Source organism: Dromaius novaehollandiae, chromosome 1 (genome assembly GCF_036370855.1).
Source record: "Dromaius novaehollandiae isolate bDroNov1 chromosome 1, bDroNov1.hap1, whole genome shotgun sequence".
NCBI classification, from domain to species: Eukaryota; Metazoa; Chordata; class Aves; order Casuariiformes; family Dromaiidae; genus Dromaius; species Dromaius novaehollandiae.
The window spans coordinates 67,220,172-67,243,334 of NC_088098.1; the positions used below are offsets into that span (position 1 = coordinate 67,220,172).

At 40.3% G+C, this 23,163-nt stretch overlaps 2 protein-coding genes and 1 long non-coding RNA gene across 4 annotated transcripts in view; 2 read left to right on the top strand and 1 right to left on the bottom strand.

Annotated features, from left to right (window-relative positions):
• Positions 1-1,687: 1,687 nt before the first annotated feature.
• Positions 1,688-5,787, bottom strand: LOC135328992 (uncharacterized). The gene is made up of 2 exons (XR_010390113.1): positions 5,111-5,787; positions 1,688-2,155 (listed from the first exon to the last, which is right to left on the bottom strand). It is a non-coding gene; the product is annotated as an uncharacterized LOC135328992 (long non-coding RNA).
• STRAP (serine/threonine kinase receptor associated protein) lies at positions 5,747-14,233 on the top strand. The gene is made up of 10 exons (XM_026116995.2): positions 5,747-6,014; positions 7,323-7,458; positions 8,308-8,389; positions 8,662-8,734; positions 9,349-9,445; positions 10,944-11,081; positions 11,633-11,769; positions 12,166-12,315; positions 12,897-12,962; positions 13,302-14,233. Exons 1-10 carry the CDS (start codon positions 5,903-5,905, stop codon positions 13,361-13,363), a joined length of 1,053 nt encoding a protein of 350 aa, XP_025972780.1. The 5' UTR covers positions 5,747-5,902; the 3' UTR covers positions 13,364-14,233.
• A 1,172-nt stretch (positions 14,234-15,405) lies between these two features.
• The window catches only part of DERA (deoxyribose-phosphate aldolase), a 53,763-nt gene continuing 46,005 nt past the window's right edge, over positions 15,406-23,163 (top strand). For both annotated transcript variants that reach the window (XM_026116982.2, XM_064515586.1), the window contains exon 1: positions 15,406-15,544. In XM_026116982.2, coding sequence (XP_025972767.1) covers positions 15,514-15,544 — 31 coding nt within the window. In that variant the 5' untranslated portion in view covers positions 15,406-15,513. The remainder of the gene's footprint in view (positions 15,545-23,163) is intronic.

Below are 23,163 nucleotides of genomic sequence, written 5' to 3' on the forward strand. Positions count from 1 at the left end.
AAGGGAAAGGAAAAAAGGTACAAATCCCACCATAAGGCACGTAATTGGACTCAGAGCTAAACTTCCTATTCCCTCTCCTATCCAGCTTCCCTGCGCGATATCTTTCCTGCTAAACCTCTATCATTCTTTTGCTGCTGCCTCAAATTCCTCTTCACACTCTTCCCAGTTGCTCTACAACCCCTTTCCAGGTCTGATCCCACCTCCCTCTCTTCACACACACAAAGTATATTATCATACACACCCAACAGAAAAATTTCTGTGGCCAAACCCTCACCTTCCCTAGACCTATGTTAAAAGAAGTTTTACAAAACTAGAAATAGTATGGTCACCTGCTGTGAAAGACTGATGTAGACAGGACTATTGGACTTGAAGCACACACTGTTCCATTATTTGCGAAATATGATTACATCTGCTCTTTATCTTTCATCTAGTTACTCAGTGCTAATTGACTGCTCAAGGCTGGCACTCAATTTTAATTATCCCCCCAGCGAAAACACAGCAACAGGCTTTGCAATTGCTCTCATATCTGTACACAGCATCTGTAACACAGCATCCTTCCACAAAAAGCAAATCCTTTTTTTTCTCCATAAATTAGCTGTACAAATTACCAAGGCATACTTCTCCCAAGAAAAACTTGACAGAGGTAAAGATGCCTACAGATCAAAATGAATGTTTCAAATCTGCAACACATTAGAATAGCTCAGATTCAAGGTCCTCTAACAAATGACTGCCCTGCTGTCTTCTCTTGAGGCACAGGTAAACTTCCATTTCCCTATGTAGCACAATATACTTCAGAGAACGAAGCATCTAGTAACCTCCTTAGTACTGTGTCCACAAAGTGGCCATGTAGAAGCTGAAATAAGCATCAAGATGTCATCTCACTACCAGCTAGTATTGCTAACATATTAATAGATATGCAAGGAGCTCCACTTAGTGGCAAGAGAAGACATTTCCAACAATGGTATCTAACGTGAGAGGAAGAGACCTCTGAAAATATAAATAAGTATACTAAACAGTCTCTCCTTAATTCCATCTCTGCTTGATTCATTTTAATCAAAGCACTAGAATCATGACCTTCCACTAAGATAGCTTTATTCATGTTCAGCAAAAATTTCTGAGAAAATTCAATCACTGGCTATGGAAAGATGTTGTTTAATCAAGCAGACACTCTGAATTATAAATGGTAAATGAATGAGAGTCTTGTCCAGGTGCTTTATAATCTATGATTGGCATACTTGTTATGCTGTGCAGTAATGAGAATTAATCTGTATGATTACAAGACCCTGATTACTTCCTGACCGAAGTTGGGTTTGATGAATATTTACTTTAGTTAACTCTCCAAGACAGTTATTTGGATAATAAATAGATAAATAAACATGAAACTTTGCATAAACAAGTTTTTTGTCTCTTTTTTGCTTTGTAACATTATTGGAGACTGATATATAATCACCTTGGCTTAAAAAAAAGAAGACAAAGCCCCTCAATATTTTTATTTCCTGTTTGCTAGGCTTTGATTTATAAGTAACTACTTCTCCCACCTTTGCTTCTTTTTCTCTATTCTCTATTTTTTTCTGGAAAACTGAATGACTGTTTAACAGTCCCCAGCTTCTCTAACCATCTCTTTAGTAGAAGTAGTCTAGCCTGGGTGCACAGAATTAGTGTATCTCTAAATCAAAGATTTTCAAACTGAGAGGAATAAATATATTTAAATGGGGATGTTACTAGGCAGCTAAAAGGAGGGTAATGGAGGTAAAGCCAGAGGAGGTACAGCTAGGGCCAAAGGCTGTCAGGCCCCATCATAGGAAAATGGCTGCTCCAAGCACAAGCAGAGGAAGCACAGCTGATAGGAAGGACTAAATCAGGATCTTGTTTCTCAGCAAGAGCCTCCAACAGTGTTGGATCGGTTCAGCATCTCCTCTTGCTCCTGCCCAGTGCGTATTCTGCTTCTTCCCTTCTCACTTTGCTCTTGGTCCTGCTTGAAACACTTCCTCCTGGACACATCTCTCATTCCAGCTGCAGTGGCACCGTGGCAGCGTTTCTCCTTCCTCGAACCCAGACACGATCCATGGTAGTATTTCCCTTCCCCATGGTCACTTTGAGAAATGTGATATAAAAAATTCTCCATTGGACTTGGGCTAGAGATGCAGAATTTACCCTGGAAGACAGGAAGAAAAGACTGCATGACCACTGCTAAACAAACTGGCTTATTGAAGTATGCCATGCAAGATATACACTGAGTTAGGCCTAGGATAAACTTGGGAGACTTTTAATTATTATGTTCTCTCTAGCTACTAAAGCCTTGGTTTGAGAAAACATGTAGATACCCTTATTTTCAGTATTATTTCCTTATGTCCTTACCCATGTGTCCAACAGATAATAAAAGGACTTCCCACTTCCCAGAACTGTAACTTAAAAAGTCATATCCTTCTGTATCACTATTAAATTTAGACTCTAAAGGTTAAGAGACAAGGAAATTCCCATGCCTGAGATATTTAAAGTAAAGATTTTGTCCAGCTATGTGGCCATCTTTTGTATTTTTGATAGTTTTCTCAGTGTTGACCTCTCTCCCACTCTAATCATATTGGTAATTTATTTTCTGCTAAACAATGTCACTAATAGTCTAATAATAATCTATATAATAATAATAATCTATATAATTATAATAATCTAATAGTGGCTGCACAGCACTCTGAGGTTTGTTTTTAATTACTAAAAATAAATACCCTAGTTTTTAATTACTTAAAAATTTGAAATCCCTAGAAGAAAATGAAGTTATAAAATGCAAGCTGTATTTTTAATGTAGTAGTAATGGAAACATCTTCAGCGTGGAAGGCTAAAGCCAGTTACTTTCTGGAAGCCATCATCTGGTACAGTACAGGGCACCCGGTGGGTGGGAAAGGAGGCAAGAGAGGGTATGGCTGGGACCTATGGGGAAGCATCAGGCTCTAGTTAACCTGGAAATCAGTCAAGTCCCTAATGCTGTAATTAAAAACAGGCACCATGTGGGACCAGTGCTTTTGTGATCATCTGCCTGTTTATACTAAGTCCATGGACCAACTGATTTATAACTTTTATAAAACTGAGCAGTAGCTGATAACATACAATCTACCCACAGGTTTGTATGAGGAAAGGCTGAGAGAGCTGGGGCTGTTCAGCCTGGAGAAAAGAAGGCTGGGGGGGGGGGTGGATCTTATCAATGTGTATAAGTATCTGAAGGGAGAGTGTACAGAGGATGGGGCCAGACTCTTCTCAGTGGTGCCCAGCGATCGGATGAGAGGCAACAGGCAAAAACTGAAACACAGGAAGTTCCATCTGAACATGCGGGAAAACTTCACTGTGAGGGTGACAGAGCACTGGAACACGTTGCCCAGAGAGGTTGTGGAGCCTCCTTCCTTGGAGATATTCCAAAGTCGTCTGGACACAGTCCTGGGCAATGGGCTCTGGGTAACCCTGCTTGAGCAGGGGGGGTGGATTAGATGACCTCCAGAGGTTCCTTCCAGCCTCAACCTTTCTGTGATTCTATGCAACAGATTAAAATTTGGCCCATTAAAAACACAGAATATAGAAAATTTCATTCATACTATTAACCAATTTTCTCTTTTTAGGATTTTAGGAATGCAATTACAATTTTGTTGGGCCTAGTAAGATTTTTAGTTCAGCATGGATATTATAAGTTTTACATCTCCATAGTTTATTTCCTTTTATGATTTTCACCTACTTTCCATCAAACTGCAAACATTCTTGCCTTTGTCTATCTGTTACAAATTTTGTATCTCTCTAACTGGATATCATACTCTTGCTTTGTGTGGGATGAAAACTACACTCCAATTTTACAGAAGATTAAATTAATCAAAACTACAAAATCATTAAAAAAACCCTGTCCTAAGCACATCTCAACATCCTCAATACTGAGTTTTAAGTAGGTAACTGATTTAATGTTCTTTTTTATCTTTACTGACCCTTAGATCTTTTTCACTGAAAAATTTGCATCATCAGTTACCAGAACAGTGCTTTTAAAATGCAAACCAAGTAGCATCACTAACTAGGAGACAGAGATCTACATTTATATTAGCATTTGAAAAATGTATACATATAAAAATAAATGTATTAAATGAAAATTTAGCTGCACAAAAAATATTCAAGTGCCCTGTAAGCTTTTGGCTATTTAAACAAAGCAAGTAAGAAAGTATGTTAACGTGCTGCACTAGCCAGAATGTGGCTCATAGACTTTGAATGTGGATCAGAAATACCTTTAATATTGATACTTAATACATTATCAACAACACAGATTCTAAAATCAAGTATTTTATTATCAGTGATAAATCTTTTGTTTAGTTGTATTTTAAATATAAAATTTGATAAGGGATCTCCATCTATTATCTTTCCATCTAGTCTCTGCCCCACTCCTATAAATGTACCTTTTGGTGTGTAATGGCCCTACTGAAGTCCCAACAAGAAATGTAGTTCTGGATGAAGAAAAAAATGGCATGGGATAGGACAAATGTAGAACATACATGAGGTTTAGAATGCCAAGACTAACATACCACAGCAAACATTTTGGAAACACTGCTATAACACAAAGTATAATAAAATTGTGTTTGATTTTTGCATTTCAACTCAATAAATATTATGTACATTAAGCTCTCCCAAAGTATTCCCAAGGGATGGACTAAAATACAGAACCTTCCTCACACAGTCACAACCAGTTTTATCAAGGGAAACACACATTTTGAGGATTATATTTAAATACAACTTTTAATTTTACTTTAAAAGCTTTTAAAGATGCATCGAACTCCCCATGAATATAACCTGTAGGCTAAGACTTCCTAGATTGAGCTATAGGTGTGTAACAAAGCACAGTGAGAGTGACATCACTGTTAAGAAAAAAATCTGGAAAATCTCAAAAATATTGAAAAACTGCATGTGGTAATCTGTGGCTGCATGTGGAAAAACTGGGAACATCAGTTACAGTGAGAGCATGCATGAGCCATAGAATTACAAAATCATCAGCAATTATGTGTGACACACTCAGGAAAGCTGGAACACGAGAAAGTCAGAATGTGAAATATGCTGCCTATCCTTTAAAGAAAGAGTGGAAGACTGAAGTTACCTTCAACTTCAATTATCTGTTGACAACATGAATGCTTCTCCTAGTTTTAACACTTAAAAAAAGAGGATGAGTGACAGCCTATGTGCTCTTGTCAGGAACAGGTACAGTGCCGTACCAGTCTAACTTTTCAGTCGGTAGAGAGAAGAGAAACACCCCTTCCCCCATTTTTTAGATAAGGCTGTTGGGCTCCTTCAACTTCAGATGCCATCTTTGGATGCTTCTTTGGGAAAAAATCCCATCAGTGTGGCAGCCCTGTATTTTACGCGAAGCCAGATGGGCACTGCTATGTGTCCTGGGCTCCTCACTTTCAGTGTCTCCCCACCTCCTCCTCTGCAGGCAAGGCCTACGTGGCCCTGCAGCCGGCCATGTTGCGATCGAGCCGCCACCCCCCAAAAAGGCGTTTCATTTTGGCAAGGTTGATTTGCTGTTGCTGTAGGAGTCAGAGCGGAAGAGCAGCGGTGGGGGCACAGAGGACTGACAGTAACAGGGCAAAGGCCACAGGCATCCCCCCACCAGCCCACCGCCTCCCCTCAGGGCTCGCCGCACCGCCCCCACGCAACGGCCGCAGCGCCGCTTCCGGCCCCGGCCCCGCCGGCCGACGTAGCTTCCGGTCCGAAGCGTTTCCGCGGCGTCATTTCCCCCGCCGTCCCGGTCGCTGTTTCCTGTCCGGCCGGAGGGGGCTCGTGTCCCTGCCCTGCGTCCCTGCGCGCGCGCGCCCCGCCGCGCGCCCAGCCGCCCGCCCAGCCGCCGCCCGCGCGCCCAGCCGCTGCCCCGCGCCCAACCGCCGCCGCCATGGCAATGAGACAGACCCCGCTGACGTGCTCGGGGCACACGCGGCCCGTGGTGGACCTGGCCTTCAGCGGCATCACCCCCTACGGCTACTTCCTCATCAGTGCCTGCAAGGGTGAGGCCCCGCGGGAGGCGGCGGGCTCCGCCGGCCGCGGGGAGGGGGGGAGAAGCGCCCTCCAGCGGGCGGGGAGCGCCCGCAGGGGCGGCCGCGGCGGCGCCGGCCCCTTTGTTCAGCCTCCCCGGCGGGCAGGTGAGGCGGGGGCGGCACCGGCCCAAGGGCCGCCCTCGCCCCCGGTGTCCGTGTGCGTGTGGAGGGGGGAGGCGGTGCTGCGTCCCGGGCGCCTTCTTGGGGCCGCTGCTTGGGAGTGTGGGGAGGAGGCCGCGCTAGGTGGGCCGAGCGGCCCGCGTTAGCGGCGATAGCTGGGCTGGGGTGCCTTGCTCACCCAGAGAGACGGTGGGCCCTGATAGTAATACCTAGTTTCAACCTTACCGAATGAGAAAGGGCCCTGACAGCTGACTGTGGTGTTTAGTTACTAATTTAACCGCTGCACTTTGAGAATTCATTCAGTCCAGGTCCAAATAAATAAAGCTTTGTAAAAAAGACTTGTTTCTAAACCAGCCCATTTTTATCCTCTGCCCACATGTAGTGTGCATCTTAAGTTGGGTTCTTTTTTAATCAAGGTGGCTGTCATGGTGGATGTAGACTGGTGATGTCACTTTTCTTTTGCATGAGAACTTTCTTCTGCTCATTTTGAGAATAGCATTTTGACTTCATACGTGCATATATTAATCTTATGTATGTACTCATGAACTTAAAAGGCTCTCCCTCCCTGCCTTGGAGTGTTTCACATTCAGCTTTCCTTCTCGTGGGAGCAACCTTTTTTTTATAGCCACCCAAAATGAAATAGTCATAGGAAAGGCTTTCTAATTCCATTTCATTTTTACAACTTTTCTCTATATATTTTGAACATGTAGACATAAGACTCCTTTTTGAGGAATATTAGTCTGAAAACTTTTTTCCAAAAAAAAAAAAAAAAAAAAGAGCTCCTCTGCCTGTAGAGCAGACTGGAGTAAACTGCCTGTAGAGTTGACTGGAGTAAAACCAAAGCTAAATGACCCTTTCTTCTTCTCTATTTCTCTTTGCTCTTATAAACAAACACAAAGAAAATTTCTATTTACTTTGCGATAGTATTTTATGGTCTATATAGAATTTTAGATGTTCACAGTGTGTGCAGCTGCATAGCTAAGCTCTTTAGCTAAACTCTTTTTCAAAAAATAGCATCATAAAATATGTGATGTTTCCCCAAAGGGAGGTGTCTGCTGACAGATTCTTTTTTTGTCCTGTTTGTATAAAAGAATCTTCTTAAAGTAGTTTCATTTTATTTGATAACATTATCTGAACATTGGTTTTATTTTTGTGAAGATGGTAAGCCTATGCTACGTCAAGGCGACACAGGAGACTGGATTGGAACATTTCTAGGGCATAAAGGTGCTGTTTGGGGTGCTACTTTGAACAAGGATGCCACTAAAGCAGCTACAGCAGCAGCTGATTTTACAGCGTAAGTGATTACCTGCTTTTTGAAGTCTCACTGTGTTTTGGTTTTGGTCAATGATATTTTTTCTGTGACATGTAGTTGATATATAAGTTACTGATTTAGCTGTTTTTCTTTGGTAAATTATTAAGCTCTTTTATGGATAGCTTAAATTAGGGCCTAAAACTTTAGATGCTTGAAAGTAGCTGCAGTTAATTTTGTCATGTTGGACAACTGTGCTTGCTGCTTTATCGCAATACTTAATTACCATAATCATTTGCTGGAATAACATTTTATGCAACTCTAATCTTTAGCACTGTAGAGTGCTAAAATCAGAGTTGAAAGAGTGATTTTTATTTTGCTCCTTCCAGTTAGCCACTTTTTCGCTTATTTTCTGTTGCTCGTAGCTGGGGCAAATAAGCTTGTAACAGCAAAATTTTCATGGCATCGTAGAATTCATAATAGCTACCATTTTGTGTTTTTAAAACATACCAAGTATTCCAGAAAACTCTTGCAAAAAAATCTTTTTTTCTTTTTTACTGTCTGTAGTGTGTATTAATATTTGGCACTTTAACTCCTGTTAGTAGGTGATATTTTATATTAAGCTGCAGAGGACAGCTGCACTTGTCTGTCTTTAAAACTAAAATAGTAATAATTCTGTGTTATACTGAAGAAGAGGGACAAAGAAAATGTCAAGATACTACAAAAAAGCTTTAATAAAAGCAGATAAAGTATTCTTCTTGACCAACTGGGTTATTACTTATCAGAACGTAGTACTTTTGACAAGTTACAAGGGCATCGGGAAAGACTGTTTACAAGCTAATCTGACTTTGTCTCAGTGCTACTAAAATTTAAATGTTTTCTCTTGTCATTTAGCAAAGTGTGGGATGCTGTGTCAGGGGATGAGCTAATCACTTTGGCTCACAAGCACATTGTCAAAAGTGTGGATTTTACACAGGTATGAAAAAGCTTTGTATCTTACTTGCCAGAGAAGTAAGCACTTGAATGTATTTTGGTATTTGCTGTTTTTCTTTTTTTCATGTGTGCTTAACAGGCAAATATTCTAGCATGTCACTTTTGGCTTTTTAAGGTTATAACTTAAATGTAATAAGTGTAAATGTGGTAAGGGTGTTAGTAGGCTGAGAGAAAGAACTGTTATTTTAAGATTCATGGATGAAGGCTGATGTTTCAATTCAAAATAGAGCTGACTCTTTGTAACTTCTGTTTCAGGATAGTGATTATCTGTTAACAGGTGGACAAGATAAATTGTTGCGTATCTATGATTTGAGTAAGCCAGAAGCAGGTGAGTCTCCTTTTATAACTGATTTTTTGTTTTCAATAATTAAATACAAGTTCTGAAATTTCTTAGAACTTTCAGATTTGCTTTCTGTTATGAATTACAAAGGACAAAATTCAAGATTGTTTCACACAGATGGTAAATATAACCTTTTACTATAGTAAGATAATCTGAAGTCTGTAACATTTTAAGCTTATCCTTTCACAAGTGAGCTAGAGCTTTTTAAAAGTAAAACAGTTTGAGGCATAAGATCTCAAGGATAGCATGTTTCAGTTCAACACAAATCTGTTAGGAATGGGTCCATTTAAAATTAAGCCACCTGATAATAGAGGCAAGTTTCTGTATATTTCAGTGTATTAAAATTCATATTAATATTGATATTAAACTAGTGAAGATTGATACTGAGCTAGAGAAGGCTGTTAAACTAGTGATGCTTTTTGTATATCTGATTCTCTGAATTTAATCTGCATTTATCTTTTTCATGGAATTAGATCCATGAATAGTGCTTGAAGTAATTTTACAGTTTCTGGCAAATGGAAATCAATGTAGATTAATAGAGCTCCCAAACTGCTGTATAGCATTATTTTCTTATGTACTAAAATGCTTGCTTTAATTTTAAGAACCTCAGGTTATCAGCGGGCATACTTCTGGCATTAAAAAGGCTTTATGGAGCAGCGATGACAAACAGATTCTTTCAGCTGATGATAAAACTGTCCGGTAAGAAAAAGTAACTTTTAGTTTTCTGAAGAAGCTCACTGTTTGTTTGTTTGTTTGTTTTATAATCTATGTCAGAATATCATTACTACTTTCTTTTACAGAAAGAGATAATGTCAGTTATTTGATTCTAGATTATTGTAGTTCTCTTATGCTGTTGGGCATTTTAATATTGTAACAATTTTAATCTACCCCGTAATCTTGTAGCAACAGAGTAACTTCTTACAATCATTTGCTGCTATCTAATAGTTTGTGCTAAATGCCTTAACCTTGGGCATCCCCAGAAGAGGAGCTCTTTTTGTGAACTTCATAGTCACAATGAATTAATGCATGTCTTTTGTAAATTTAGAAAATATGACTTTATAGATGAGGTCTTGTGAGTATGCTTTGTGCAGAGGTATTGCTGGCTTTGTCTTCCACAAGTGAGCCTTCAAAGATGCACAAGGCAAGGACTAGCGAGAAGCTGGGGTGAAAGACTAGAGAGAGTATCTGGAAACAGTGCACTGTTGACAAATTTAACCTTTATTCTCTGCCATGCTGATAAGTTGAGTAGGCTTTAGTGTTTGTGTAAGAGGGCTCATCCATTCATGGTGTTTTGTTTACTTTATGCCCAATTGGTAGGAGATGAGCTGAAACCTAGACAAACCTGGATGCTGGGGAGATGGATCAGCAAAGACCATTCCTCAAACTAAGCTGCCCAGAAAAGATGGGAGAAGTACCTTTTTGCTTCCTCAGCTTTCTGGCTACTACAGCCAGTATGATATGATGCCTAGCCATCTCACCATTCTTTTATTTATGCACAGAGGAAAGAGAAATAGTGTGGCTTTCTGATTGTAGAAGGGGTGGGGGATTGAGGACACTGGTGCCATATCCCTGCAGTCTCTTTAGCTCCAATTCTTTCCAGTTTCCCAGTGCTCAAGATGAACAAGAGCCTTGTGTTGTGTGTTTTTGTTTGGTTTTTCTCTGAGTCTTAGAGATAGAAATGTAGCGGTCATCTAATGAACAAAACTTCTTATTTGTCATAGCAAAGCAACGTCCATTTGCTTTTTGTTTAGATAGCTGTTGCATCCCTAGATAAGGCACTAAATTGCATTAAATGAAGCTGTATTCTGTGTATAAATTGGCATTAGTACCTCTTTTACTTTTGAGGTTAAGAGGCAGAATGGCATCTTCAAGCCTTGCTTTTAGAAAGCTGTATTGCTCAGGAGGCTTGAAACGAGTTTTTTAATCTCTAAGGAAATCCTTGAATAGTTTAAAGGTATGTGTGCCATTTAAAGTTGTTGCATTAGGTTTCAAAAGTTGTGGTATTATAATGTAAGCATGTTTTAATTTTTTGTTGGGTAAAACTTTAAGGTAAGAATACCACTGAATATCCAATGTATCTATGGAATCAAATGAAGTTCTTTATTGGGTGGCTTTTTTTAATTCGGAGCTTTCCATGGATGGGGGTAGAGAACTGCTTGATTTGCTGAAGTAATCTAAGAGTCTCATTTCTTTGTAGCCTCTGGGACCGGAATACCATGACTGAAGTACAGGCATTAAATGTTGCAATGTCAGTAAGCAGCATGGAGTATGTTCCAGAAGGACAGATACTTGTGATAACCTATGGGAAGACCATTGCTTTTCATAGTGCAGAAACGTGAGTCTAAAACTGAGCATTTTCATAGGTCGATTAATAGGTTTGGTTATGTTGGTAGAGTTGGCTGTACAAAACCAAATTAGTGAGTCACAGAATTGGCATCAGTAGATATCTTTGCCGTCTAGTCAGATGCAAAGTGCAACACATCTACCCTTTTCTAAAAATAATGATCTCTAACTGTAAGATGCTAGACTGTAAATATTCACTGCTGTTGTTCATACTCATTGTCATTGTAGTTAAATAAGAGTTTCATTCAGGGTTCAGTTTATTGCTTTTTGGAGAACTAGTTGTTGTTTTAAGGAAGCAATTTACACACTTAAGCAGATTCCATAAAGTAGTTCTAAATATGTGAGACCTCTGTTTTGCAGAATCTTTTTGTTTCTAACTTAATAAGCTCCACTTGCAAGTATTAAAACTTGTTTTAGAAACCGTAGGTGGATGTATTTTTTTTTTTTTCTTAAAAGCAGTTGTGATTTGTAGAATCAAACTTTCTTCGCTTTCAGGACCTTTTCTTTTTTTTTCTTTTAAATCTTAACAAACTTCTCCTTCAGTCTAGAGCAGATTAAATCATTTGAAGCTCCTGCTACAATCAATTCTGCATCACTTCACCCTGAGAAAGAATGTTTGGTTGCAGGTGGTGAAGATTTTAAACTCTATAAATATGACTATAATACAGGAGAAGAATTAGGTATGTTCGTCTTCTATAATCAAAAATGAGTTCTGAAATGAGTTGGGGTGGGATGGGGGAGAATGTAAGTTTGTTAGTTGATCCTATCTTCATTTAGAATTTTGTGCACACTGAGTCGTTGGAGAACCAGAATATGTGCACTGTGTGCTACTGGCTTGCTTTTTAGTTTTGCCTAGAATAAATAAGCACCTGTTTCATGCAATTAATAAGTTACTATTATGTTACCTAAATTAGAGAGCACTGAGATACCAATTAATAGAAGCTTTATTTTATATCAGAAGTAAAATATTGGAAAAGTGCCTCCCATCAATGTTTTTTCTTTTCTGATTAAGTTTTACCTACTAATTTCACTTGTAGAATACAATTTGAAAATCATACCAACATATTCTCTTCTAGAATCTTACAAAGGACACTTTGGTCCCATTCACTGTGTGAGATTTAGCCCTGATGGAGAGTTATATGCCAGTGGCTCTGAGGATGGTACACTAAGGCTGTGGCAGACAACAGTAGGGAAAACCTATGGTCTTTGGAAATGTGTAGTTCCTGGTAAGTGTGTGTGCATTTTCCTGGTGAAACTTGGCTGCTTCATGTGCACTTCTGAAAGTTGTTAAACAAATACAATTTTTATGGGAAAATAATGTCTAGAAGTAATAGCATAAATGATGAACATCTGAATTTCCTATGATGTCTGTACTGTCTTAACACCCACTCTTGCGTGATGGATATAAGGATTTGGTTCTGTGGCTGTCAGTTAATTTCAAACCTATAAGCTTACTGAATATAGACATGTTGCAGATATTTACGCAAGTAGTCTTACATTTTGATGTTGTAGAGCAAGAAATATGAAATCCCATTTTTATAAATACTTAAGGATATAGGAGTCTCTAGAAAAAAGTGCAGATGATAAACTTATCTACTTTATATGCACTTAGGTTCTCTACACTTTAGGGAAAAATAATAAAAAAAGCATCTAGAAAACTGCAAGCAGATATCCATTAATGGAATTTCTTACCCAATTCTTCTTTCTTTGGCCCTAAATGAATAAGTGAAAGCTTTATTTTCTGATTTAGGCACATAGATGGGGTTGGGGGAGTCAACTGAAGATACTAACTTTTTTCTTCCTACAGAAGAAGAGAATGCAGAAGCAGCAAAAGCAAGGACCACCCTTCCAGGAACTGCAGAGGAGGAATTAGGTAATGCACAGAACTGCCAACTTCAAATTGGTTAACTGTTAAAAGATCAGTAAAGATGGGAGCATTCCTTAGTATGGGAGAGTTAGTTTTTCCCAAGTACCTTCTGGCATTTTGTGCTCTTCTCACATCTTCAACTGCATTTTCCTCAAAGAAACTATGTGGGAAGTGTCAGACTAGTGATGAGCTGTGTAATCTTGCAGACCGTCCAAACAGATTTGGTAGAATAATTGAATCGAGTTAAATGGAAAACAGTCTGATCTTTACTGTAAAAGAATCCCTTCAACATTCCTTTTATTTATATATCTAAGGTGAAGTAATGCCCTTTTTATTTAATTGCAGAAGATCTTGCCTCTGAAAACTCAGATTCAATGTACAGCTCAACTCCTGAAGTTAAGGCCTGAGTATCACAACTGCTACGCAACATACGGACATATGAGACTATATCAAGTGAACAGTGATAAGCGGCAGCCTTCCAGAGTGCACTCTCTACATAAGGCAAAGATGGGCAGTAATTGATGAGAATGCGTTGGAACTGGCTAGGTGTTGTCTGTAAGAGAACTGAGTATCCAAAAAAAAAAAAAGACAAGTAGTAGAGTTTTGCTATCTTCTTAGCATAGCTGCCTACTGTCTTTTGAATGAAGCGTGCAAGCCAAGATCCAGTCTCTCCAATTTCAATTAGACTCATTGTAGTGTGTTTTCTTTACTATGGAGAAGAGATATAACGGCTTTTACCCATTTTTTTCTTGAAAGTTGGAAGATTTGGCTTTAGTTGTAAAGAAGGGATTATGTACTAAAGTATTCAATTTGGATTTTGTTTCATTGTACACTGCTTATGAACATTTAACTGTTTTCAGTTGTCTAAATAAAATGCCTCTTGAAACTTGTATCTTACTGTTTAGCATTGGGCTCCTGGAAAAGCAACCAAGTTACTGCATAATCCTTTCTAGCATCTATTTTTTTTTCTGTATACTAAACAAAGAGGGAAAGGAATAAGAGTGTTTTAGTGTTGGGACAGCAAGTGGCAAGTTCCTTGATTTATAAGCCTTGTCTTTTTATTCTTTAAAGTTTGAATGTAAAAATGAGTCTCTAAAATCAAAACCTCGAATTCCTAAACTAAACGTACTGCCTGAAACATTTGGTTGTACATGAAAGTACTAGAGGTTGGCTATGAATCTGTACAAAGCTTCGGTTTAGTCCTCTAGACTGACTAAAAAGTTACTCTTTCAAGATTATACATCATATTTTCTTCATTAAAGAAAATATTGCCATTCTTCCACTTGTCACTTCCTTTGATATTACGCTGAAAAGTTTTTTTTTTTTTTTTTTTTTTTTAAAATGCACTGAATACAGAAAGGAGGAATTCAAGAGGAATATTATGAAGGGATGATATTGAAGCCCTGATTTATAGGAGTAGCTTTTAGTGTCCTGAATGTTACCTAGTTTTGCCATGTAAATCCCTAAGTTATTCATGTTCCCTTTTATTTTTTCATATTCAGATTTGTCCTTAATATTCTCTTGCCCTTCAATATTCTCTTTGGCTTTTTCCCCAAAGGAATTAATAGTATCTATCAGCTTAGAAGAAAAGTAAAACCTAAATTTTGAATACAAAAGAAGTAGAGTAATATAAAGGAAAATAAAGAATGATGCAATGAGTCTTGATTTCTGTTAGTCCAGTGTTAATATTAAGAGTAAGTTATTTCATTGACTGAACTCTACAACTCAATTTGGAAATACCTATCTGAATTTTATCACAGAAGTAAATCGGGGTTGTGAGTTGCTTACAGTTGAGCGTTTGTTTCAGTGTTTTCGTTAATTCTATTAAGGCTCATGAGAATTCCAAATCTAGTACTTCACACTAAAAACTTTTCACTTTACAAGCTGAGGAATGTGTTTAAAAAAAGAAAAAAAGTTCCCCCCTGCCCCTGGTGAAACTTATTTGCTCCTCATTGTGAGTAGGCTTATAGAAAGTCTGGAATAAATTCCTCAAATTTAAGAGCTGTGATCCTTATGCTGCTTTACATGATGTCACAAGTTTGTAAAGTGTGTTTGGTAGCCCTGAAGGAGTGGGCATAAGGTAACAAGACATTTGTTTCATTTAAGCAAGAATGTTAGCAACACTTAATACTTGATGCAAGTTTGTGTTATTGCATTCCTAAAAAAAATGCAAAGGCTGTGAAACTGTCAATATTTTTCTTGTTAAATTTTCATTTTCCAAGTACTGCAAGAAGTACTACAAGATTGACATCAAGTTTTCACAGATCTTGTTCTTGAAGTGTTAGAGCTTGGATCTAAAGCTTCGTTTCAATTCCAAAGCACTTCAGAAGCGGCCTGGATTCTGTTTTGTTACCACTATAATAACGATAACTGCGGGGTCTCTGCTTGCAACGCTTAAGAAAAAAAAAAAAAAAAAAAAAGGCGGGGGGGAGGTGTGGCTGCAGCCTGTCTCCCCGCTCCCCCTCTCCCGGCCGTCCGCGTCGGGGCGGGCCCAGCACCACCTGCACCGCCCCGTCCCGCCCAACGGGGGGCGGAGAGCGGCCGGCTCCGCGGGGCGATGGCGGCCAGAAACCCGGGCACGGGGCTGGGTAAGCGGCGCGGCCGCTGGTGCGGAGCGGCAGCAGGAGGGTTTGCGGGTGGCAGCCCGGGGGCCGCTGCTAGCCGAGGCGGTGCTCACCGAGAGCGGCTGCGGAGTCCTGGGCGGAGCCCACGGCGGGTCCGAAACCGGGTTTCCGCTGCCTGCTCGGGTCCTTCCTGTGCGGGGCTGATTGGGAAGGTTTGCGCCTGATCACCTGCCTAGCCATTTTTCTTTCTCCGTGACTGACCCCACTTTTACATGCTTTCTCAGTGGCACAGATTTTCCCCCTGCTCCCTCAGTTAAATGCAGCTGGAAAGTGCAATATGGGACAGACAGGCAAATCAAAGCGGTTTTTAAACCTGGTTTCTAATCATGTTCTCTGAATGCATTTGGTAAATTGTCAGAATTTAAAAAGTAGGAGTCAAGTTTCTGCAAAATATTGAAAGTACTGCGCGTTTCTTAAAGGCCGAATTACAAATAGACTTAGAATTACTTTAGGCCCTTTAAAATATGTTCGTCACACATTTTTAAGACTTTCTTTTCAACCAGGCAGCCTACAGGAGATTTATTTTCCTTTCTATTCTTATGGTTAAATAGAAGTTGAGATTTTGTCATATAAAGTGCCTTGACTCCAGAGGCTGGGGCTTTGAATGGATTATCAACCTTGCAAAATAATGGTACAAGCTCACAAGACTGGCAGTGCTGCAGTAGACAAGCAGCTGTAGCCACAACAATCACACCACAAAACTGCATCGGGTCCTTTCTTGCATCTCAGATTTTGATTGAATAAACCTTTCTTCCCCCCATCTCTCTTCCTCTCTCCCAAGGGGTTCAAAACATTTTTTTTATCATTAATTGGATTATGATTTGCAAACTCAGGGCATTATCTTTCCTTATCATTCTCATCTCTTACTTCCTCTCTGAAGACTGAACAGGGTTTTCCAGAGTCTTACAGGCGTTCTCCAGGCCTGAAAGGATGCCATGGTTTAGATAAGGTGGATATCCAGCCAATACAAGTTTTCTTTGCCTTTTCCCATTTGAAGCTTGTATTCTAGTAATTGCTGGGGGTGGGAAAGGGACATGGCTAGAGCTTTCAGACCTTTCCACACAGTAAAATCCCATCGCAGCAGTGGGTTGAATTAAGGTGATTGGCTTTTTTATAGTCAGCTCTTGATTATCTGGTCTTTAGGGGTGTGATGATTTGGATCAATACAACTAGATGTAAATTAAGTGCAGGAGATACAGGGACAGTGTTAGGGAAAGGAGGGGGTTGCTGATAGCTGACCAGGGAACGTGGAGGTCTCTGAGGTTGCGTTAGCAGAGTTCAGGAGGCCACGCAGCACTCCAGAAACTCAAATGAGCCTGCAGTACTTCAGCTCCTTTCAAAAGATTTTCCTACAGTAGATGGGCATACACGTAAGGAAGGCTGTGCTGCCAACCCTGTGAGTTTTGGAAGAGGCAACCTGCATAACATTTGGTTGGATGTTGCTGTACAACTGTAGTCAAGGGGAAAGAAAAACTATTCAATATGCAGCTGATCAGCACAATATAATTATTGTTATTTCCACCTACTAAAACAATCTTTGAGCATGTCCCAAATATTTCCTACATGTTACTCTTTCTCCTCTCATAAATAGCCTTCTCCTGCCCAAGAGGTGGCATTAACCTGTGGGCAAGACTATTAACAGAGAAGGCATGTCTTAAGAGCTGGATGAAGTGGCCTCTTTTAGCTGCAGCTGTGTCACCTGGAAAGGTCACTGCTCTCAGCTTATTCACAGGTATTTGTTACCATCCTTTCCCAGTGATCTTTTTTAATTTGGTTGCAGTCAAAATGAACAGGGTTGGATGTGCAGGGCAGACATATCCCCAAGTTGTGCAGGAAAACTGTGTGGCCAAGACGGTATTTGTGTGAAGCGGCAGTGTGCCCTGCTATGGCTGTTTCTAGCAGCTGGCTTTTGCTGGCTGGTTTGAAGGGAGAACTGAATCTCCCTGCTATTGAACACACATCTAAAATACTTTAAGTGCTATATCTTGTTTAAAGTGAATTGCTGTGTCTTACTTTAAGTGCTGAATCTTAGCTGGTAGCAGTAGTCAAAAAAGATGTGTTACACACTTTATCTTCTGTGGTAGCTAACAATACACACCGCTGCTGTGACTTTACCTTTTGAAGGTTTTGCTGGCTTGTGCCAACACACTTAACAGTAGTTCAGAGGATTTGTCCCACACCACAGTGCTATCAGTAGGATAACAGGAGTTTTCAAACAGGGACACCTAGTGGTGAAATATCTGCCATTTAAATATGCATTATTTCATTTGAATCCTTTTTTCTGTATCCACTGTTTCTGTGTTTGCTACCTAATGTCATTATTTATGACATAAATTTCTGTTACCACAATTAGCATCTGTTTGTTCATGAATGCCAAGACAGCTCTTCTCAAATCATGGCACATGCTTTCCTGTGTGATGTTTTTTTTCAGTAAAATAAATACATTATTGTATAAATCCCTTAATTCATCCGTTCTTTTTTCTCATCACTGCTCTTCAGTAGAAGAGCAAAGAGTTCACTTGGAATAAAGAACAGGTACATCTAGAGGAGACAGATAAAAAGACACTGATTCGTATGAATGAGTCAGAGGCCGACTAATCTAAAATATTGGCAGTTCTAATATATTTGCCATGAAAAAATCCTGTAAAGAAAGTGAATGAAAAATTTTAAAAGTTTGTCATTGCACAGGGAAAGTTTGGGGAATCATTCTCATATTCTCAGGTACAGCAGCATGACTACAGGGGCTAAAAGGAGTTTGCCTCTCTTATTCTGCTCCCAAGGATGCTGGAGTATAATGGACCAAGTGCTTCATATGTTTTATCACTTTTCAGTAAAGCATCAGTTGCAGCTTTCTAATGCCACTTCACAGGGAAATAGTAAAACACATAAATGAGTATCTGTTTTGTAGTGTAAGCTAGTGGCATACCCCTCTGGTTTAACTGCAGGGGTGCAGACGTTTGCCACATGGCTTTTACCTTCCCTGCAGATGGAATTATGAGGCAACAGCTTCAGGAGTCATGGAGAAAGACAGACGCTCAGTAACCTTGGGGAGAGGAGGAAAATGTTTAAAATCCAGCAGATAACACAGCTTGATTGTGTGGAGCCTGAACTTGTGCCTAAGTATAAATCTTTCTTTAGGCAACTCACTGGGGAAGAGAGGAAGAGGGAATGGCCTGAAGAATAACCCAAGGTTACATGGCAAATCAACAGCGGAGTTTACTGCCAGTCACGTAGTTTTACCATTTATCCTATTACCAAGGGTAAATCGTGCCTGACCAAGCTGATTGCCTTCTGTAGTAAAGTGACTGGATTTGTTGACAGGGGGAGAGCAGTGGTGTCATTTACCTTGACTTTAGCAAGGCTTTTGATACTGTCTCTTGCAATATTCTTGTATCCAAGTTGGGATGTTACAGTCTGAGTGGATGGACAACTACATGGGTAAAAACCTGGTTGGATCATTGGGCTGAGAAGGTAATGGTAAGTAGGTCATACCCTTCCCAGAGGTTGCTGCCGAGTGGAGTAACACAGGGTCTGGCCTGAGACCTGCCCTGTTCAACATTTTTTCAGTGAGCTGGAGGAGGCAACGGTGCTTGTTAGTAGAGTTTGCTGATGACACTAAATTAGCTGCACCAGTCTCTACACTTGAGGGCAGGGGCTGCCATTTGAGAGGGACTCAGACAGGCCGGAGGAATGGGCCAACAGGAACTCAGTGAACTTCTGCAAGGCAGAAGGCAGAGCCCTGCCCCTGGGAAGGAAGAGCTCTGCAACGACACAGGCTGGGGCCTGAGCGCTGGGGAGCAGCTCTGCGGGAAAGGCCCTGGGGGCCGTGGTGGGCAGCAAGCTGAGCACCAGCCAGCAGTGGCCCTGGGAGCAGAGACAGCCAACTGCCTCCTGGGCTGTCTGAATAGGGGCACAGCATAGGTTATGGGAAGGGATCATCTTCTCTCTACGCAGCACTCATTAGGGTGCCTCTGTAAGTGCCTCTGTATCCGGTTTGGGGCCCCCCAGTGCAAGAAAGATGGACAGACTGCCGTGAGTTTGGCAGAGGGCCACCAGGATGGTTGGGGCTGGAGAACCTGCCCTGTGAGGAGAGGCTGCAGGAGCTGGGCTGGTTCAGCCTGGAGAAGAGACAGTTTCAGGAGACCTAATAGCAGTCTGCCCACATCTACAGAGAGGTTATTAAGAAAACAGAGCTGGGCTCTTCGCAGCAGTGCATGACAAGATGAAGAAAGACAACAGACTTGAATCAAAACAGAGAGGTTTAGGCTGGCTATTAGGAAAAACGTCTTCCTCATAGGGACAGTCAGGCTGCCCAGAGAGGCTGTGCAGTCTCCATCCTTAGAGATTTTCAAGACTCGACTGGATAAAGCCCTGAGCAACGTGGTCTGACCCCATGACTGACCCTGCTTTGAGAAGGAAGTTGGACTAGTGACCTACTGTAGCCCCTTCCAAGCCAAATTATTCCATGAGTATATGATTTTAAATATATATATGTGTGTATATATATATTCTTTGAGCAATGAATAATTAGTTACTGTTGTTTTGCAAAGTATGTTCATGAATGCTAAAAATAAAAAAATCCATCCATGCTGCTCAGCCCCTCTAGTTGAAGGGCCAGAAATATATTCATTATGTTTCAATTGATATTTTTAATTATAGTTGATATTTCTGAGCCATTTACATATGAGAGCTAGCCTGTTGGTAAGTGGCATTTAGATAATGACGTGTTGCATCCCTGTTCAAGACAGCATAATCCTGTTCTAATATATTAATAGCTGGCTTTAGCCATTTTCCTAAGGAAGTAATGCCTGTACATTGGCTCTGTTTCTTCACTGTTTCTTTTTGAACCTGTTGGGGCTAACTTTAATCAAATTTGAAAGAAAGACAGATATATCAGAGGTAAGTGAGTTCCTACAAATTGTAAGAAATTGATCACTGGGTTCAGTGACCGAATTAGTCCGTCCATTGAGGGAAAGGCAGGCACAGTTCAGCAATTACATGGTTTTTTCATTACACATTTTTTTTGGTTTCATGCAAGTGTCTCGTCTTACTCAATGGTCGTGAAGACCATGATGGACAGGCGGGTTGTTGGAGTAAGGAAAGGTTTCTGGAGCAAGGGGAAAAGAGGGAACAGGCAGAGGACATAGACCCACAGGAAACCAAGCTCCTGTGCTCTTCAGCTTGTGCAACAACCTACTTCCTAAAAAAATAGCTTTTGAGAGGCTTTCAGAGCATTTTGGCAGGTACCATCACAGTCAGTGCTTTCAAGAGCAGTTTGATCTGGGTCCAGACTTGCCTGCTTTGCCGTATCTGCTGAGGTTCTGACCACGGCCGGCTCCCCAGGCAGTAGCAGTGTGATGCCTGGCTTCTGTTTTAAGGTAAAGAGGTAACAGTGTGGCGTACAGGCTCCATATGGCCCACCTTGAGCACTGGGGTGTGATCCATTTCACGTGATTCATGGTCAACATTGTGTGGTTTCTCTAATGTTACAAAACAGCGTGAGCTGATTTCTAGTTCAGGGCTCGTGCCTTTGTCCGCCTTGGAGGGTCTGAATGCTGGTGACTTGGAGACTCAACTTCTGTCATACAAGAAAGACCTATCTGAAAATAAAGTAGGTCTATAGCAAGAATCGCTATGGGAAAATAATTACAGCTTCTATCTCAAAAAAAAAAAAAACAAAAACAAAAAAACACCCAAACCTTAATCAGCTTATTTGGTAACTAGTTTTATATAACTCTTTTACAAGGTCTAATCCTGAAGCCTTTTCTTCATCTTCTGTGCTATCGTTCAGCTATGCGTGGCCAGCTGGATTCAGCCTGTCTTCAGCCAAATACCTTATTTCTCTGCTAAAGATTCAGGACACAGTTTTCTATTAGCTTCTCCAGGATTAATAGCTTTCATCACTTCCCTTACCCAGTTTATCATGTGTTCACGGTAAGCGCAGGAGCCCACATGCTGTTTCTGGCACGGAGGAGGAAATAGTTGTGAGGACGGCTTCTTTTGGGGAGAGTGCTGGCTTATGTGGCCTTGAAATGCTTGTGAAACTGCAGCCTCGGGTGTTCTTCAGCTCTCCCTTTCACCATCTGAAGGGCTACCATCAATACTTGTTAAAGGTTAAACCCTTCTGAAAAACTTAGTCTGTTTTATGAGGAAGGTATTAGGTACCTTAGATATTTATGTAATTGTAGTAGTGAAGCAGTTCTATTTTGTGTTTTCTGAGGAAACACTTCATGGTTTTGGATTCATGCCCCTCAAGGGAGGGAGAATTTCCTGGTGAGATTTTGAATATGATTTTTAAAGGTTTTCAAATGTCTTCAGAGGAAAAAGTGAACTTCAAGAGTGATTACAGAACATTGGCTAATTAGACATAGTGTAACTGCTTTAATTACTTTTATCCCTGAAGCCACATGACTGTGCAGATGACTAGCAGATGACTTATTTAAAAAAAAAAAAAAAAAAGACATGTTCACACTGCAAGGTTAATGAGCCTAATTAAATATAGTTTTCCTTAGCCACATACTAAATCATAAAGCTGGGGGCATAGGGGAGGGGAAGAATCCAAAGGCAATCAATCAGTTCTATCTCAAATGATGGTTTTGTTCTCATTTTTAATGTAAAAAAAGCTGGAATTGTGACTGATTTTTCTGAATAAAGACCCGTACATTTAAAGGTCTGCTGAGACCTCACATGGCAAACTTTGAAAGTCTATTTAGAGACAATTATGCTGAGCCATATTTGTTTGCACTTGCCCACTGCTTTAATTAATGGAGAAGTGGGCTTGCGTAAAAGATTTGTGTTATACAGAAGTCTCCATCTGCTGCTGCTTATTACCAGAACCTTTGTCCTCCCTTGCCATACGTTCTTTTTATTACCATTTATTTACTTGTTATTGCTATGTGTTCTTATTATTTTAATTTTTCTTCATAAGTTACAATTACATAATGTCTCACATTAATTGTATAGCAAGGATGAAGTCCTGTTTTTTGTTTTAAGTTTTCTGACAGTTCTGTGCACAGCATTTCAGTGTCTTACATTCAAAAACAATTCAGGAATCCAAATTCTATTGTCTTTCAATGAAACTTAGGACTCAGACACAAAAAGGAGCTACTAAACCTTCATGAGTTGCTGTGTGTTGGCAATTACGATAGTATGTTTCTTGCAGAGTCCAGCACAAGGTGAATCAGAGTGAATTCTCTCCAAATAATAAGTAATGCAGGATTAATCTACTCGTGGGGGAAGTTGCTTCCTTTCATTCAAATTCAGGTTTACGCCCCAAGAATCAAGAAGATATAAATTTCCGATATCTAACAAACTGGAGGCTGTGTTCAGATTCTTCCAAACTCTTCCAAAGAAGGCATTAGCTCTTACAGATTAATTACTCAGTCGGCTTTCTTGGTGGTCTTTCATAATGTAGAAAGAGTAGGTTAGAGTAGAGTAACTGAAGCCTCTGGATCCTTATTAGAGAGCTAGAAGCTGAGCTCCTCAAGTGCTTTCTTTGATTTTACCACATTTTCCGAAAGGGCTGGAAGGTTACCACACACTCAGTAGGGTTCTAAAGTTATCTTGATAAATTGTGTTGTGAT

Coding starts and splice junctions, on each gene's coding strand:
- STRAP (XM_026116995.2), top strand. CDS start 5,903: ATGGCAATGAGACAGACCCCGCTGACGTGCTCGGGGCACACGCGGCCC. Junction 11,770..12,165: donor TAATACAGGAGAAGAATTAG/GTATGTTCGTCT, acceptor ATTCTCTTCTAG/AATCTTACAAAGGACACTTT. Junction 12,963..13,301: donor AACTGCAGAGGAGGAATTAG/GTAATGCACAGA, acceptor ATTTAATTGCAG/AAGATCTTGCCTCTGAAAAC.